The 18189-nt window shown below is 39.2% G+C and overlaps 1 protein-coding gene across 2 annotated transcripts in view; it reads right to left on the bottom strand.

Annotated features, from left to right (window-relative positions):
- The window catches only part of TM9SF2 (transmembrane 9 superfamily member 2), a 61191-nt gene extending 44178 nt beyond the window's left edge, over positions 1-17013 (bottom strand). The window contains exons 1-4 of one of the 2 annotated variants that reach the window (XM_026003689.2): positions 16933-17013; positions 15434-16153; positions 2184-2251; positions 16-109 (exon numbers count right to left, since the gene is read on the bottom strand). In XM_026003689.2, coding sequence (XP_025859474.1) covers positions 16-109; positions 2184-2251; positions 15434-15601 — 330 coding nt within the window. In that variant the 5' untranslated portion in view covers positions 15602-16153; positions 16933-17013. The other variant, XM_072760936.1, reaches the window with a different exon arrangement.
- Positions 17014-18189: the final 1176 nt, after the last annotated feature.

Raw genomic sequence — 18189 nt, 5'->3', positions numbered from 1 at the left:
ACACTGAATACAAACCTTATATGGTGAAGGTTCAATTCTTTCCCCGAATAATACCTGACCAAGATTTTCAGATGGGCGTTTTCCTTCTGATGCTTGGCAAAAATCAAACCTAAGGGGGAAAGAGTATTTAAGCTTTTACATATGAAAGGAAACAATGAAATATCAAACTCCTAGCCAATGCAGAGGGTAGATTAAGTATAGACCATTCCAGTAGCTCTAGAAGATGAGTAAGAAATATAGTCACATTCCAAGTCCCACGTATTATTTCCCCAAAACAAAAAACCAAACATCAGAAAACTACAGAATACTTTGATGTCTTATTATCTTTTTGAAGATGTAAATTACAGAATTTAAAAAACTGACACATTTTATTTTCATTCATTCCAACGATAAAATTATTTACATCCTTATTCTTCAAGTGAATTTTGCTAACTTATCTCGTTTTGTTATAACTTCTAATCCAAAGCTTTACTTAATAATGACATCTCAGGTAGATGTGTCAAAGTTCCCTGGGTTTCTGTCTCATCTCAGTACACTGGCCAACACATCCCAAAATGGGAAGAAGCATGTGTGAGACAGATCCTAGAAAACAGGAAATTGTGGAGAAGCCGTAATCACTCAACTGTAAGCTTCTCTGTAATTCCCTTGTATTATCAACCAGATTTTAATAAAGTTTTCTTTAAACATTACAGTCAAACTTCAGTTTTGCTATAGAAAATTAAAGGGAAGGGTAGTTCTGTGTTCATTCTGGAATGATATGGGAGTACTTGATGCACTGATTGCTACAGATTAGATTCCTAAGAGAAAGACGAATCTCGGGTAATAAAAACTGGGGCTGTAAAAGTCCTCAAGTGAAGGCTTTCTATGTATTGGATGTAAGAGATCACTGTTATTCCCAGGAAAATCCACAAAGATTTAAGGAGATACATTTACTTAACAAAATAAAAGAAACAAAAACTAGAGCACTGAGATCTCTAATAGTTACATAAATGATGGTCCATCCATTCGTGAATGCCATACTCTCTTATATTCTCCCTATTTAGGCATATGGATTCTTATAGGATAGTCTTAAGTATAATGCTTTTCTCTACAATAAACACATTTTCTCTTAAAACTCTGAGATATCACAAAAATTTAGAAACTAACCAAAATTTAGCAACTATGCTTAATACTCAATATGGCATATAGTGGTCAAAAGCATAAAGTATATTTTTGTACCATTTTTTATAATATCAAAAAATGAAAATAATCAGATGTTCATAGAGAATTAGTGAAATAAATCATACATGACTCTATACAATCTCTACAAAAAAATAATAAACAGGGGTGCCTGGGTGGCTCAGTTGGTAGAACATGCAACTCTTAATCTCAGAGTCATGAGTTCAAGCCCCATACTGGGTGAGAGCTTACTTTAAAAAAAAAAAAAAAAAGAGGGCGCACCTGGGTGGTGCAGTCTATTAAGCATCCGACTTGAATTCAGTTCAGGTCATAGTCTCAGAATTGTGGGATCAAGTCCCAAAGCTCTGTGCTTAGCAAAGTCTGCTTGGAATTCTTTCTCCCTTTCCCGCTCCCACTCCCTCTGCCCCCCACCTCATTCTTTTGCTCTCTCTCTCAAATAGATAAATCTTAAAGGAAAAAAAAAAAGGAGAGAAGAAAGAAAAAACAGCTATGAAAAAGACTGAGGTAATGGTAGCTGTGTATTAACATGGAAAGATGCACACAACAGATTCAGTAAGAAAAAGAAGGTGCAAAACTACTTTTGTTTAAAAAAAAATGCATAGATGTGGTTAGGTATATGAGAATATGCAGAGAAAAATGTGGAAGAGTAGAAAACAAAGCAACTGTTTCTGGGGATTATGTGGGACATGAGGATTTTGTTTAAAACTGTGTGGAGTTTTTTATAATTAAAAAATTAAAAGAAAACACAATGGCTTTTTGTCCACTCAGATAAAAAAGGAAATCCATTGTTTTGGTTGGTGCTTCTACTATATTGAAAAAGATGTTTCACATTTTAACCATACCTTAAATATAAAGAATACCCCTTAAGAAATGTTTTCAGGCCCTGTACATTTTTAAAATACATATGAATTTACCCATAACTGTGGAGAAAATAAATTTCTAAAAGTACAAGATTCTGATGAGTCACTTATAATTTTATATAAAAACCAAGCTGAAAAACTTACGCCGTATATTCATAAGGAAGAACAGATTCCACTGAATCAAGCCTGTTCACAAATAGTTCTATTTCAGCCTGAAAATGAAGAAACAAAGAATTAGAATTAGAATATAAACAAATGGAGATCAAAACTTAAGTCATGCTTAGAAACAAAAAATAATTTGACATGTTTGAAATGTAAAATTTTCTGATAAACATTTCTCCTGTAAATCCATTCACTGAGTGGACTTATATGCAGTTAAATTACAACAAAATGTTTTCATAGTTTCAAATTTCTCCAATATTTTTTTAAAAGATTTATATATTCATTTATGGGGGGAGGGGCAGAGGGGGAGAATCTTCAAGTAGACTTCCTGTTGAGTGCAGAGCCCCATGCAGGGCTCAATCCCACAACCCATGAGATTGTTACCTGAGCTGAAACCAAGAGTTGGAAGCTTAACCAAATAGGCCACTCAAGAGCCTCTCTCTTTTGCTGTTTTCAAGATTTATTTATTTATTAGTTATTTGAGAAAGAAAAGAGGGAGAGAGAGAGAAGTATGAGGGTTAAATGATTTAACATTTGTAAAAAATTTCAAACTGCCTAAAAACATAGGGAACACAACTTCAGTCTGGAGGCAGCATAATGCCAGACTGCTCAGGTCCTTTCAAGTCCTAAATTTACTCTTAATAAATATGTGCTTTTGGTCAAGGAGTAATTCTGAATGTGAGGAATGTATAAGGTGATAATAAAATGGGTAAGAATATAGAAACTGGTCCATACTTGGTACACAATAAGGATAATGACTTTTTAAATTTAAGTTCAATTTGCCGGGGATCCCTGGGTGTGGCTCAGGGTTTAGTGCCTGCCCTCAGCCCAGGACATGATCCTGGAGTTCTGGGATCGAGTCCCACATCGGGCTCCTTGCATGGAGCCTGCTTCTCCCTCTGTTTCTCCCTCTGGCTCTCTCTCTCTCTCAGTGTCTCTCATGAATAAATAAATAAAATATTTAAAAATAAATTCAATTCAATTTGCCAAGATACAGTATAAAACCCAATGCTCATCACATCACACGCCCTCCTTAATGCTGGTCATCCAGTTAAGGCAAATGATTAAATAAGCATAGCTACTATTATTTCAGAGAAAAGGGACATTCCTGAATCTGAATATTTACCAGTATAAGGATAACCTTGAGGGTTTCTCCCTGCTCCCGACAACAGCCTTCTGATCTACTACCTGTTTATACCTATTCGTTATTCTTCTCTTAGCTATTAGTCTAGGAGAGGGGAAGATAATAATTATCAAGCACAATTCTCATAATGACCTTATGAGCTAGGGATTACTTGCTCTACTTTAAGACAAGAATATAAATTTAAAACCTGGACTGCTAACTCAAAAAAAAGTACGGAAACTCAAGAGCTAACTACCATCACTTTTAATTTCTGCGGCTCTCAATCCTCTACTTCTCTTCCTTCTGGTCTCTTCTGACACTTTTCCACATTTACTTTTACAAGGAAGTTAGTCTATCACAGATATCACCACTAAATTACGGACCTTTTTCTATTATTTGGTGAACTAATCAAAATACATCTTGGATATTCAGTTCATTCTGGTTATTTTTGTAGCATTTTCATTCTTCCTTTAAATTCTGAGAATCTAAAAATTTAAGAATTATCCTCTCACAACATGCAAAGAAATGTAAATTACAATTAATGATATCTTTAACAAGAACAGAGCAATTTATACCATATTTATAAAATATGCTACATTTATAATACTTATTTCATTTTATTTAAATTTTGGAGTGGGGATCCCTGGGTGGCGCAGCGGTTTGGCGCCTGCCTTTGGCCCAGGGTGCGATCCTGGAGACCCGGGACTGAATCCTACATAGGGCTCCCGGTGCATGGAGCCTGCTTCTCCCTCTGCCTATGTCTCTGCCCCTCTCTCTCTCTCTCTCTGTGATTATCATAAATAAATAAAAATTTAAAAAAAATAAAATAAATTTTGGAGTTTAATTTGCCCTTTTCTTCTTTTTTAAAAAAACATTTATTTAATTGAGAGAGAGAAAGAGCACAAGCAGGGGGAGCGGCAGAAGACGACGGAGGGAGCCTCACACGGGGCTCTAACCCAGGACCCTGAGATCATGACCTGAGCCAAAGGCAGATGCCCAACCCAGGTGCCCCTATAACACTTCATTTTAAATATCAACTCTTACCTGAAACAAGGAAATTTCAGTAATATTTTAAGAATGAGATCCTTGTAGGGGCTCCTGAGCAGCTCAGTTGGTTAAGCGTCTGACTCTTGGTTTCGGCTCAGGTCATGATCTCAGGGTTGTGAGACAGAGCCCTAGAATTGGGCTCTGTGGTGGGTATGGAGTCTGCTTGAGATTCTCTCTTCCTCTCCCTCTGTACTCCCCTCCCTTTGAAACACTTTCTCTGTCTCAAAAATAAATAAAATTGCTTTAAGGAATGAGATCCTTGTTATATGGCAGTAGAGAAAATGTTAAAAATTGGAAGGAGAAAGGAAAAGAGCCTGCTCATGAGCATGTGATTTCATGAAAGGCAAAATGCTTACAGATATGACATTCATCTCTAAAAATATAAACACATGTATGGATAAAACAATTAGGAAAAATATAATCAGTTGTTGGCTCTAGTGGTCTAAATGGATATATAGGTGATCATTATACTATTCTATCAACTTTTTTTCAACTTTGAAAATAGTCACAATTAAAAGTTGGAAAAATAAAAGGCTTTAAAGTTGACAGCAGACTTTAGTCTTTCTGTGAAGCAACAGAAGCCTAAATGAAGCAGGAAGAGATAAAAATGAAAGAGTAAAATTTAGCGTGGAAAGTTCTGGACTAGTAAAGATGACTTCAAAATAAGTGTTAAACAGGAGAAAACAATATGCAATGTACGTTAAAACTGAAGTACATTCCCGAGAATAAAAAAATCCTGCTGAACAACCATGAGAAAGTCATTCACTCAACACATTTATTTAATGGCCACAATACTAGACATTGTGAGTGATATAATAATACAAATTACAGAACATTGTGAGCGATATAATAATATAAAGAAACACTTGCCTTTGAAGAATTTCTAATCCAGATGAGAAGATAAGACATACATTCAAGAAAGTAAAAGAAAAAAATGACAAAGCTATTTATAAGTTCTTGGGACAGTTACTGAATCCCAAGGGATTTTATTTTTTTAAACATTTTAAATTTTATGGTCACTTTCTACTCTGCATATCTTTACTTCCCATCCAAAAGTTAAGTACATCTCCTTTTGGAAATTTGCCTTAAATAGAGACAGCCAACTACAAAATACCACTGACATGACTAGAAAGAGCTTTATTTTTTTTTTTAAGATTTTATTTATTTATTTATTTATTCAGGAGAGACAGAGAGAGAGAGACAGAGACAGAGACAGAGACATAGGCAGAGGGAGAAGCAGGCTCCATGTAGGAAGCAGGCTCCATGTAGGGAGCACGATGTGGGACTCGATCCCAGGGTCTCCAGGATCAGGCCCTGGGCTGAAAGCGGCGCTAAACTGCTGAGCCACCCAGGCTGCCCTAGAAAGAGCTTTAAAGGTTACTCACTTCATATTCCTGCTTTCTAAGTGTCCCAAACTGAGTTATTACAAGCATGAAAAGTTGTGACAAAGTTATACTTTTTTTTTTTCTAAATACTGCTTATATTTATTTAAAAGGCAGAACATAATGCATCTGTAGGGATCCAGGTTCCACAGTTCTTAAAACACTAGCTGTAAATCCCCCGTAGGCTCATCACCCTTAGGAAGTTACAGATAAATCATAAAACAAGGCAGTAAATTTTAAAGCAAGACTTAGGGGGATCCCTGGGTGGCTCAGCGGTTTGGCAACTGCCTCCAGTCCAGGGCATGATCCTGGAGTTCTGGGATCGAGTCCCACATCGGGCTCCCTGCATGGAGACTGCTTCTCCCTCTGCCTGTGTCTCTGCCCCTCCCCCTCCCTCTCTCTCGTGTGCGCATGCTCTCTCTCTGATGAATAAATAAAATCTTTAAAAAAAAATAAAGACTTAGATAATGAAGACTAATTAAATCCCACCCTAAGAATTTTTTAATGGAAATAGTTTTATATAATTTAGAGTGTTATGGTCTCTCTTCTAAATCCTTCTCTTCCCAAATGTACAATTTTCTTTTTCTGGTCCTAACCCACCCATTATACATCTGATCCCAGCTCTGGTCACACCTGTACTTTATCACCTTAAGCCATGTGTGCCATGCCACAGGCCTGCATTGTTTTATTTCCTTTTCCTTCTTTTTGCTTTTATTCCACTTTACCTGCCATCGCATTTGTCCCAACCCACATCTACAACTGATTTTCAAGTAATATTCAGAGAAGAAATGTGAGTCTGAACAAGAACCAAAGCAAGTGGCTAGTCACAAAAGGCTCTAAAATACGAAGGCACAGCCACAGAAAAGGAAAACTGTGGACATTTCAACTCAATATTGGAGAAGTCCAGAGTGGGAAAAATTCTGAAGAAGGAGAATCTGGGGATCCCTGGGTGGCTCAGCAGTTTGGCGGCTGCCTTCGGCTCAGGGCGTGAGACTGGAGTCCCGGGATCAAGTCCTACATTGGGCTCCCTGTATGGAGCCTGCTTCTCCCTCTGCCTGTGTCTCTGCCTCTCTCTTTCTCTGTCTCTCAGGAATAAATAAATTAAAAAAAAAAAAAAAAAAGGAGAATCTTAACTCAGTCATAATAAAACAATCCCAACAGAAATGCTGGAACTCATAAATGGATGCTCATGAACTTTGAGTTATCTGACCAGCAAAACCCAGAAGTTGATCTCCTATATACTAAGGTTCTTCCTTCTATCCCCACTTCACTGAAAACTAAAATGTCAATTTTAGGTTGTATCAAAGAAAGGAATAAATACAAAATATGACTAATTAAAAATTGGCTCTACAGGTTAAAATTGCATCAATTGTAGAAGTCAATAATTAGCAGCCAGGGATCTCCAAGGTGAGGCAGAAGTGGTGGAGAGTACTCAGCATGAAATATACAGCAGTACTCCAACATGGTGAAGAGGCCAGCCTTTAGAATCGGACACTCTAGGAGCTGAATCTTTGCTTCACCACTTACTAGGTATATACACTTGAGAAGGTTACTTCATTTTATTCAGCTACATTTTCTCCATTTATAAATCACAGGACTGTTCTGAAGATTAATTAAGGCACCCACAAAGTACACAAATTGCATTCTTTGTTATTATTAGCACAGGCAATAAATAGGTTTGAAAGTTGAGAATAAGAGCAAAGAAAATATATTTCAAAAGTTTCTTCCAGAGGCACCTGGGTGGCTCAGTGGTTGAGCATCCACCTTGGGTTCAGGGTGTGATCCCGGGGTCCTGAGATCGAGTCCCATATCAGGCTCCCTGCAGGGAACCTGCTTCTCCCTCTGCCTATGTCTCTGCCTCTCTTTATGTGTCTCTCATTAATAAATAAATAAAATCTTTTTTAAAAAGTTTCCTCCAAAGCCTTTCATGAATAGTTAGTTATTTTTAATGGCAAAAGAGAAAGACTTTGTAACCTTTGAGAGCACATTTAAAGTAGCGATTATTAACTACTATACTTACTAAAAGGACACTGATTTTAAAAAGTGCAAGGAAGAATAGGAAGTAAGAGCATCAAGAACTAGGCTCTAGGCCCACAGAGCACAGACCTGTCTCTAGAATTTGTGTGTGTTTCTATGAGTGTGTCAAGGATGTGGGATATAAAGTACATGTCTGTGGCTTTGTTTCAGATGTTCAAAAATATACCTTTGGAAGGGCTTCCCTTTGTGAAGAGCCAATGGCAGCAGGAGTTTTTTATCCATATTGACCTTGCTTGCTTTCCCAACCCTAGCTCTCAGATCCAGTATTATTGAACAATCACAGCTTTAAAATAGTTTTATTCAAAAAAATTAATTTCTGAAAGCAAACTTTCTAAGCTCCATGTACTTTTCCCACAGAAAAGAAAAACAATTGTTGGAATGTGAATTTATCATAGTCAAAGTCATTCCAACGCCAAATTTCCTATTTGAAACATTATCAGTAACCCACATACACTGATTAGTTTCCAGAAGCTAAGAATCAATCTCTTATTCCAGAGGAATTCTGATAATGTGAAACTAAATACCAATAAATATATATCAATTATATCAAAAAGTTCATATGTAATTATGTTTTTTAGATATTTCAAGATCTTCAAACTGTATCTATGGTTAAATTAAAACAAGTAAAATATACACCTGCACAAAGCAAAATTTATAATTGTTTTCTTATATTTTATTTATATTCCATATTTATAGGCAACTGCTCCCAAAGTAACAGACACACAATTTATTAAACATTTCTAAACATAACTACCTAGAAAAAATATTTAAAAGTATGATTCTGGGGACGCCTGGGTGGCTCAAGGGTTGAGCATCTGCCTTCGGCTCAGGGCGTGATCCCGATTTCGGGATCAAGTTCCGATTGGGCTCCCTGGGAGGAGCCTGCTTCTCTCTCTGCCTAGGTCTCTTCTCTGCTCTCTCTGTCTCTCATGAATAAATGAATAAAATCTTTAAAAAAAAAAAGTATGATTCTGATAAAACTGTCACTATAACAGATGACATGATACTATACTTAAAACCTTAAGGACTCCACCAAAAAACTATTAGAATAACTGAATTCAGTAAATAGGATGCAATATACAAAAATCTGTTATGCTTCTGTTCACTAAAATGAAGTAGCAACAAAGAGAAACTAAAAAAACAATGCCATTTACAATTACACCCAAAAGAATAAAATACCTAGAGGTAAACTTAACCAAGGAGGTGAAAGACCTGTACTCTGAAAACTATAGAGCACTGATGAAAGAAACTGAAGATGACACAAATGGAAAGATATATCATGCTCATGATTGAAAGAATATCGTTAAAATGTTCACACTATCCAAAGCAATCTACTGATTCGATGCAATCCTTATCAAAATACTTATAGTATTTTTCACAGAACTAGAACAAATAGACCTAAAATTCTATGGAACCACAAAAGACTCTGAAAAACCAAAACAAAACTAGAGGATTCAACAATCCCAGATTTCAAGATATACTACAAAGCCATAGTAATCAAAACAGTATGACCCTGGCACAAAAAAAAAAAACAGACACACAGATCAATGCAATAGGACAGAGACCCCAGAAATAAATCCACACCATTCATTATATGGTCAATGAACCTACGGCAAAGGAGGCAGGAATTTACAATGGGGAAAAGACAGCCTCTTCAAAAAATGGTGCTTGGAAGACTGGATCACTTTTTTACACCCTACACAAAAAGAAACTCGAAATAGATTAAAGATCTAAATGTGAGAACTGAAACCACAAAACTCCTATAAGAAAACATAGCCAGGGGATCCCTGGGTGGCGCAGCGGTTTGGCGCCTGCCTTTGGCCCAGGGCGCGATCCTGGAGACCCGGGATCGAATCCCACATCGGGCTCCCGGTGCATGGAGCCTGCTTCTCCCTCTGCCTATGTCTCTGCCTCTCTCTCTCTCTCTGTGACTATCATAAAAATTAAAAACAAAAACAAAAACAAAAACACAGCCAATAATCTCTTTGACATCAGCCTTAGCAACATAGTTATGGATAGTCTTCCGCAGGCAAGGGCAACAAAAGCAAAAATAAACTATTGGGACTACACCAAACTACAAGCTTTTGCACAGCAAAGGAAACCATCAACAAAATGAAAAGAAAACCTACTGAATGGGAGAAGATATATACGATAAAGGGTTAATATCCAAAGTATACAAAGAACTCGTACAATGTAACATTAAAAAACAAAATTAAATTTAAAAATGGGCAAAGGACCTGAATAGACATTTTTCCAAAGACATCCAGATGGCCAACAAGCACATGAAAAGATACCCAACATCACTCATCAGCAGGGAAATGAAATCAAAACCACAATGAGATGTCACCTCACACCTGTCAGAATGGCTAAAATGAAAAAGACAAGAAACAGCATGTGTTGGCAAGGATGTGGAGAAAATGGAATCCTTGTGCACTGTTGGTGGGACTATAAACTGGTGCAGCCACTTTGGAAAACAGGATAGAGGTTCTTCAAAAAATTAAAAATAGAAATACCATACAACCCAGTAATTTCACTGCTGCGCATTTATCCAAAGAAAACAAAAATGCTAATTTGAACATATATATGCACCCTATGTTTGTTTACTATAGCATTATTTACAATAGCCAACATATGGAAACAACCTAAGTGCCCACTGATAGAAGGATAAGGAAAGTGTGATAGACACACACAAAAATATTACTCAGCCATAAAAAATAGAATAAGATCTTGCCATTTGCAACAACATGGACAAACCCTGAGGGTATTATGCTAAGTAAAATAAGTTGGGCAGAGAAAGACAAATATTGTATTTCATTCATTCACATGTGTAATCTAAAAAGCAAAGCAACAACAAAAAAAGCAGAAAACAGATCCATAATACAAAGAACAAACTGGTGGTTGCCAGAGGGGAAGAGGATGTGATGTTGGGCAAAATGGATGAAGGAAGGAACAGGCTTCCAGTTATGGAATGAAAAAATCACAGGGATGAGAAGTACAGCATAGGAATATAGTCAATGGTATTATAATAGAGTTGTATGACAGTTTAGGGTGTCCAATACTAGTTGCATACTTAAAACTAATGTAACATTGTGTGTCAACTACAATTTAAAGAAAAAGTATGATTCTAACTAAATTTCCTTTTATCAAAAAACTGTAAATTAATTCATTTAAACATTTTTTTTTAACACAAGGGGGTATATTCAGCTATTTTTCCTTACTGGACAGGAAAGAAAATCTTTCATCTAAGAACACAATCTATATATCAAACAGTAAAGAAGTGGCAGATGTTTTGGAGAGTTTAGTTATTAGGTCTGAATTCATGTTGACAAGCTGACAATTAACTGAAAGTTAAATGCAGCAACAGTGAACTGCTCACTAATCAGCTATTAGCCATCAGAATGCTACTCAGCACACTGAGGACCAATCTAAAGTAAAACAACACGCAGCAGCTAACTGAAATGATTGAAACTTTTATGAAGTAGATTAGACTGCACATTTTACTCTGTAAAGATCTATTAACTTCTGATCAGGGCTTTATTTTATTTATTGCAGTCAATACATTGTCCCTTAATTTTAAGAAAGTAAAATGAATTCTAGAGGGAAAAAATACCATAGTTCAATTCTTTTATTACTATGGTTTCAAAAACTAACAACACAAAACAAATAAAAGAAAAAAATTAAATGAGAAACCTTAATAGCAATGAAAGTAATACAACGTTAATGTTTTCCATATTGTCACATAGCTATTAAAATAAATAAGAATTATAAAATATTCTGGAGACACAGCAAATCATTTAGCTAAAGGCATTATAAAGCAAACCTATTTTTTTTTTCAAATCTACCATTTTTGAAAGAAACCTGGCAATATCAAATAGAGCTATAAAATTGCTTCTTGGCTTTGCCCTAGTAATTTTTTATTTGGGAATATGTAAGTAATTTCTACTGAATATATTCTAGCAACATTATTTATAACAGAAGAAACTGGAACCAATCTCAGTGCCCTATAGGCAAGAAATGGTTAAGCAAACCACAGTACAGTAATAGAATAAAATACTATATGGCCAATAAAAACCAGTAAGAATGTGCACTAGGTTGATATTCAAATGTATATACACGTAGTAAGTCTAAAAAAAAAAAGGGAACCCACAGAACATAGTCATAGTATTTATGAAGGCTCATAAAGATCATACATCAGAAGCTAGAGCAATATAAGTAGAATTTTATGTTCACTGGACTATTTCTCTGCCATAAACATAAAATGAACATAAAATAATTTTGAGAGGAGAAAATGACCAAACCCTCAAGATTCTTTTGACTGTCTCTCAACAATATATACATAATGTACTAAACGTGGGACAGTGTACAAGTAATGACTACACTACAAAAATTACAAATGCTGAAAATATACCTGTTTCATCTTTATACTTGAAAACGTTTTATAATATCACAACCAATAAATATTGTGCTTTTTCTCTAAAAAATGCAAATCACTTTTCAAAGGGAACAGATAGTAAGCAAATATGATCATCCCTATTCTACAGATGGAAAAACTGATGGAAACAGTATCAGCGTCCTACACAATTCATCCAACTCTTGATTTCCTATCCTTAACAGCATCTTTTGGAAAGAATTTTTCCCATTCACATTTTACTTTTCATTATTTATTTTTTTCATTATTTTAAAATAATTTCCTTTAACTTTTCTGAACAGTATATACATGACTGTCCTTCTTAAATATGAAATATATGAGAAAAAATTGTTAATACACTGACTGAAGTAATAAACATTTGAACTATTTACTGTTTTTCTCCTCTGAGAGACAAGGATATATATATATATATATATATATCATATACATATATCATATGTATATCATATATCATATATAAGATATATATATATTTTAAAGATTTTTATCTATTTATTCATGAGAGACACAGAGAGAGGCAGAGACACAGGCAGAGAAAGAAGCAGGCTCCGTGCAGGGAGCCTGATGCGGAACTCCATCCCGGGACCCCAGGATCATGCCCTGAGCCAAAGGCAGATGCTCAACCGCTGAGCCAGCCAGGCATCCCAAGAAGATATATTAAAATCTACTTCAAATTCTCTATCACAGTCAAATTGCAGGAAAAAAAGGTTACAGGTATATCTTTCTATTCTTCTAAGAGCTGTTTCCATTGACTAAGATGTGAGAGCAGCTGGCAACAAAGATGAAACCCAAATATTTAAGAAAAAAAATTTTTTTTGCCTTGCCTGTTTTATCCCTATAATTTTGAAAATTAAAAATCCCAAAGGGGGGATCCCTGGGTGGCGCAGTGGTTTAGCGCCTGCCTTTGGCCCAGGGCGCGATCCTGGAGACCGGGGATTGAATCCCTCATCGGGCTCCCAGTGCATGGAGCCTGCTTCTCCCTCTGCCTGTGTCTCTGCCTCTCTCTCTCTCTCTCTCTCTCTCTCTCTCTCTCTCTGTGTGACTATCATAAATAAATAAAAATTAAAAAAAAAATCCCAAAGGGCTCCCCCAAATTATCCAAAAGTTAACTTAAAAGTAGCTACTTAGGGGATCCCTTAGGGGATCCGTGGGTGGCTCCGCGGTTTAGTGCCCGCCTTTGGCCCAGGGCGCGATCCTGGAGTCCAGGGATCGGGCTCCCAGTGCATGGAGCCTGCTTCTCCCTCCTCCTGTGTCTCTGCCTTTCTCTCTCTCTCTCTCTCTGTGTCTATCATAAATCAATCAATCAACCTTAAAAAAAAAAAGCAGCTACTTAAAGAAGGACTGTTGAGAAACCAAAAATCATCTAAGAGGCAGGCCACCTGTAAATTTCACTCAGACTGATTTTCCAAAGTCCATCTCAAATGTCACTTCCTCTCTGCAGCTTTCCCCTAAGACTCCAATCCACAGATGTTTCCTCATTTGTGTTTTAAGGCACTTTGGACATACATCTTTTATAACATATCAGATTTCAATATCTGTTCATAAACTTATATCCTTTACTCTGAGGTCCCTAGAAGACAGGGATGTATTTATTTATTTATTTATTTATTTATTTATTTATTTATTTATTTATTTATTGTCTCTAAGGCACTCGGAATACAATACAGGATTGCTGTTAGATTTAAATTTAAAGACCAAACACTAGTTTTTAAAGGCTGGCTACTAAAATATTTAACAGAAAAAGCAGTGTGCTTTCAAGACTAACTCTCTTTTCTATTTGCAAGCACTATATTCTTTCAGTCAGAACTCTCAAAGAGTGAAAGCTTCTTGCTGCAGGGTATGAAAGTTAACAGTTTGAGAGTGGTAACTGTCAACTTGAGTAAAACCTAAAGAACCTTAGACATTTTTAGAGATCCAAGATTTTTTTATTTTTTTAAAAGATTTTATTTATTTATTCATGAGAGGGACCAAGGCAGAGACACAGGTAGGAGGAGAAGCAGGCTCCCTGAGGGGATCAACTCCCAAGACCCTGAGATCGTGCCCTAAGCCAAAGGCAGACGCTCAACCACTGAGCCACACACAGGTGCCCAAGACTGAAGATTTTAAAGCAAACTGTAAAATGCTATGAAAAATTTAATAGCTTATTTAATGCCCTAAAAGAAGCTTAAAATTCATAGCCACAGTAAAGCTAGCAGTAATAAAATAAACACGTCTTTAAAAATAAAATCAAACTTAATAAATAAACCTACTTACAGACTGTAAAAGTTTGCCGAACGATTATTTGAATTATTAAAGTTATTACTGGTTTCAAAGAGATCCTCATGCCCCAACGGTGTTAGCAACTTAAAACTATTATGTCTACCGTCATGCTCTATAGCAAATAACGTAAAATCAAGTTACTAATATGCCTCTTCACTAGCAGTTAAGCTGAAAACCTTGAGTGTAAAGGTCGTAAGAGATCAAAGTTTTCAGGATCTGTCCTAGGAATAATACGCGTTTCTCCCGTTTACCTGCTTTTCAGTGTTTAAAACAACGTCAGAGAAACTAAGTGCTGGGATCTTTTACAATTTCTGCAGGCTAAAAAATATTTTAAGTTAAGAGTTAGAAATGAACAGTCTCCACTATTACAGCAACTTTTTATTGATGCAGTTTACGCGGTTCTGGGTGTTAAGAGTTCACAAAAAAAGGAACACACGGCTAAGTGTGAAGTCAAAACACCGAAGTCCTAGAAAGAAAACAAGCTCTCAGAACCAACCAGGAGTTCCAAGAAAGTAGGAAAAAAAAAAAAATCTCGGGAAGCAATGAAATTTTTTAAAAAGTAACTGGAAGACCCAGTCGTCCACTTTCTTGGAGTGCGTGACCCAGGGCGGTGAGCCAACACTCCCCCGTGGACTGCGTGCGGACCCGCAGGCACCCAACGCCAACCGAGGGCCATCCATACACACAGCCCCTGTTGGCAGGCAAACGGGCTACAGCTGCTCGTGCTGCCTGGACCTTTAGACCCGAGGCGAGCCTGAGGCCCACTGAGCCCCGCAGAATCTACCCCTAAAAGGCCATTCCAGAACCTCCGACCTGCCGCCGTGCGGACCCAAGCACTTCCCGGGGACACCCGACCCATCCCAGCTACGCCCCCTTCCCCTCGGACCGCAGCTCTCCGGCTAAGGGGAGGCTGCCCTTCGGTCAGAGCACTCAGGGTCCGCCAGGCCTCACTCACCTTACACTCGTCACTCTTTTTGTCTTCTTCGCAGAAGTTGACTGGAGCCAGGCCGGGCAGGTAGAAGGCGGCGCCCGGACGTGGGCCTGGGGCCGCCCTCAGGAGCAGCAACAGCAGCACCAGCCCCGGCCACCGAGGCGGAGACAACACCAGCAGCCTCGCGCTCATGACGGCTGTTTCCGGAAAAGGGCAGCCGAGCCGAGGGGGTGAAGAGGGAAGGAGGGACGGGGAGCCTCGGAGACGACCACAAGATCGCGGGAGCTGAAGGGGGACCGCCCCGCCACGGACAGTTCCGGTTGCGCTAGGAGACGCCGCGGGTCCCGCAACAGAAACCGAACCGGAGCTCGACAGAGCATGCGCAACGCCGCCTGCACATGCTCCGTGAGAGGGGCCGCAAGCGCCGGGAGGAGTTTCCGGGACGGAGCCTGGAGGAAATCCACTTTCCAGGTTTTCCAGCAGGCTGACGAGGGGGTTGCTGGTTTCCGCGTTCTCGGCTCGCCTTCCAGATTCAGATCTGGAGCTGCCCGGCGGCGTCCAGGAGGGCACCACCTGTCGCGCTGGCGTCCCCGGCTCGCTGCTTCGGTTCAATCTCCCATAGCAATTACGAGGTTTCCTCGCCACACCTCTCCTGGCACGTCAACCCTTGTTATAGAGTTGGTGCTCCAGAAAATGCTTGCTGATGGAGGCGGCCTTGGTGGCGGGAAGAAGTTCGGGAAACACCTGTTTGGGAGCAGGATGAGGAAATAGATGAGAAAAACTAGCCAAAAAGTCTCATATAGTTTTGAGTGTCCAGCTCCATGCCGTGAGCCATTTTTGCCTGGGACAGTAATTGTACAGAATAAACAAGATCTCTTTAAAGATGAGTGGAAATGAGGTGGGGGAAAAATCAGGAGTAGGCAAACAAAAGGTAGTGTTGATGTTTCTTTGCAAAAGAAGATGGGCAAGAGTTAAGTGAGGATAGTCGTTCTAGTGAAATAGCAATCTGGTATTGATGAAGTTTTGGAATTATAGGTGAGGTCCGGAGCTGACGACCAAGAAAGAATTCTTGAGACGCCTTTGGTGCAAAATCGTGGTTTTATTAAAGCACGGGGACAGGACCCATGGGCAGGAAAAGCTGCTGCCCGGGGGCCTATGAGGGGTGGTTGATTATATACCTGAAAGTTGTGAGGGGTTTGAGGATACTGTGCTGAAATAAACCTCAGGTTTTCCAGATGCATTTAACCTTTTAGAGAACAATGAAGGGGCGTGACTGCCCGCAGCCAATCAGCTACTTATTGAGGCTGAGACCTCAGAGATCTGGGGGTTCAAGGAAGTCCCCGGGTTCCTTTCCTCCAAACCCCGCCGCCTCTCGAGCCCCCGAAACTCAGCATCACCAAAAACCCGGAGAAGTGGAGTCTTCCTCAATAAATGGTCCCCGGACTCCAGTCCCAAACCTGTCTGACCAGAGTGCGGACGGCGCATGCGCAAGGGTCCACAGGCGGCTCCTCCCCAACTCCTACCCCTGCGACCTCCTCCCGGCTTCCGCCTCCGCAGATCAGACACGTCACCCCTCGCTGCCGGGCCCGGTGGTAGGACAGGGGGCGGGGCTCGGCCGCAGGGAGGAGCGGAGCGCTTACTTCCGGATCCGGCCTCTCCCGGAAACGCCATCCCCGGGGTTCCCTTGGTTACCGTGCTGCGGTGCCCGGGGCGTGGCTCGGGGAGATCGCCCCACCTCCTCGTCCGGGCCACAAAATGGAGTCTCTGGTTGGAGGGGGTCTTTCCTGTGGGCTCTGTCATGCAGAAACCCTGGTGGGGATTCCAGTTCCAAACTAGGAAGATACGAAGTTTTCCTTACATCCTCCCTTTGTGACGCTCCCTTTCTCCAAGGACTAGCTCAGGCCCGGCTGTGAAAGTTGAGGGATGTGATTTTGTCCTTTCCTCCGAGGCAGATAGCATTTGATGACTCCTGTTTTAGTCTCTTAATAATCTGGCATTCAGTTTTTCCACTCCTCTTTGCCAAAGTAATTTAGACAGCTGTTTTTCTGCGTTTCCCACGGCTTCTATGTGTTTCCTCGCAAATAAAACTACAGGATGCTTAGTTAAATTTTAACCAGATTAATAATAAACAAATTTTTTAGTGCATGTGCATCCCAGATATTCCCTGGGTCGTGCATGCATTTTACCTGGCAACCCGATGTCTACATCAAGTTGCGGGAAGGGCCGCTGTAGTCCGCCAGCTGTATGCTTGGCAACTAATGGGCTTTCAGGAATTTCTAGAAGATAAAAATCACCTCATTGTCCTTTACCTTCTGATATGAAAATATGATAGTCCAAGAGACAAAAAGTGAGTAATCCATGGTCCCCTTCCCCAGTCTAAATACTGCAAGTAGGAAACCAAACTGTCCCTGAACAATAGGCTATAAAGGCAAGTTCAGAGACGACGTATAAGAAATGTTAAGTTTTTGTTTTTTTTTTTTTTTTTTGAAATGTTAAGTTTTAAGGTGAAAGAATGGTTCCCAGGACATTGGGATTTATTAGCTAAAATAGGAGTCGCAACCGGAAGGATTATTTAGCCAGCAGAACCTAGGAGAATGAAATCCGCAGAGGCAAACACCACCAAGGGAGAACTCCGAGAAGACAATGATGGCCTGGCTCAAAGCCTCCGCGCCTGCAACATGGCTGGTGTGTCTCTGTTAATACAGAATAACATATTCTAATCATGTAGCTAGTGCTACTTTAAATTTATGCCCAGCAACCAATTTACAAGCTTACAAGCT

Source organism: Vulpes vulpes, chromosome 6, assembly GCF_048418805.1.
Source record: "Vulpes vulpes isolate BD-2025 chromosome 6, VulVul3, whole genome shotgun sequence".
Lineage (NCBI taxonomy): Eukaryota > Metazoa > Chordata > Mammalia > Carnivora > Canidae > Vulpes > Vulpes vulpes.
This window is presented reverse-complemented; position numbering and strand designations above follow the sequence as displayed.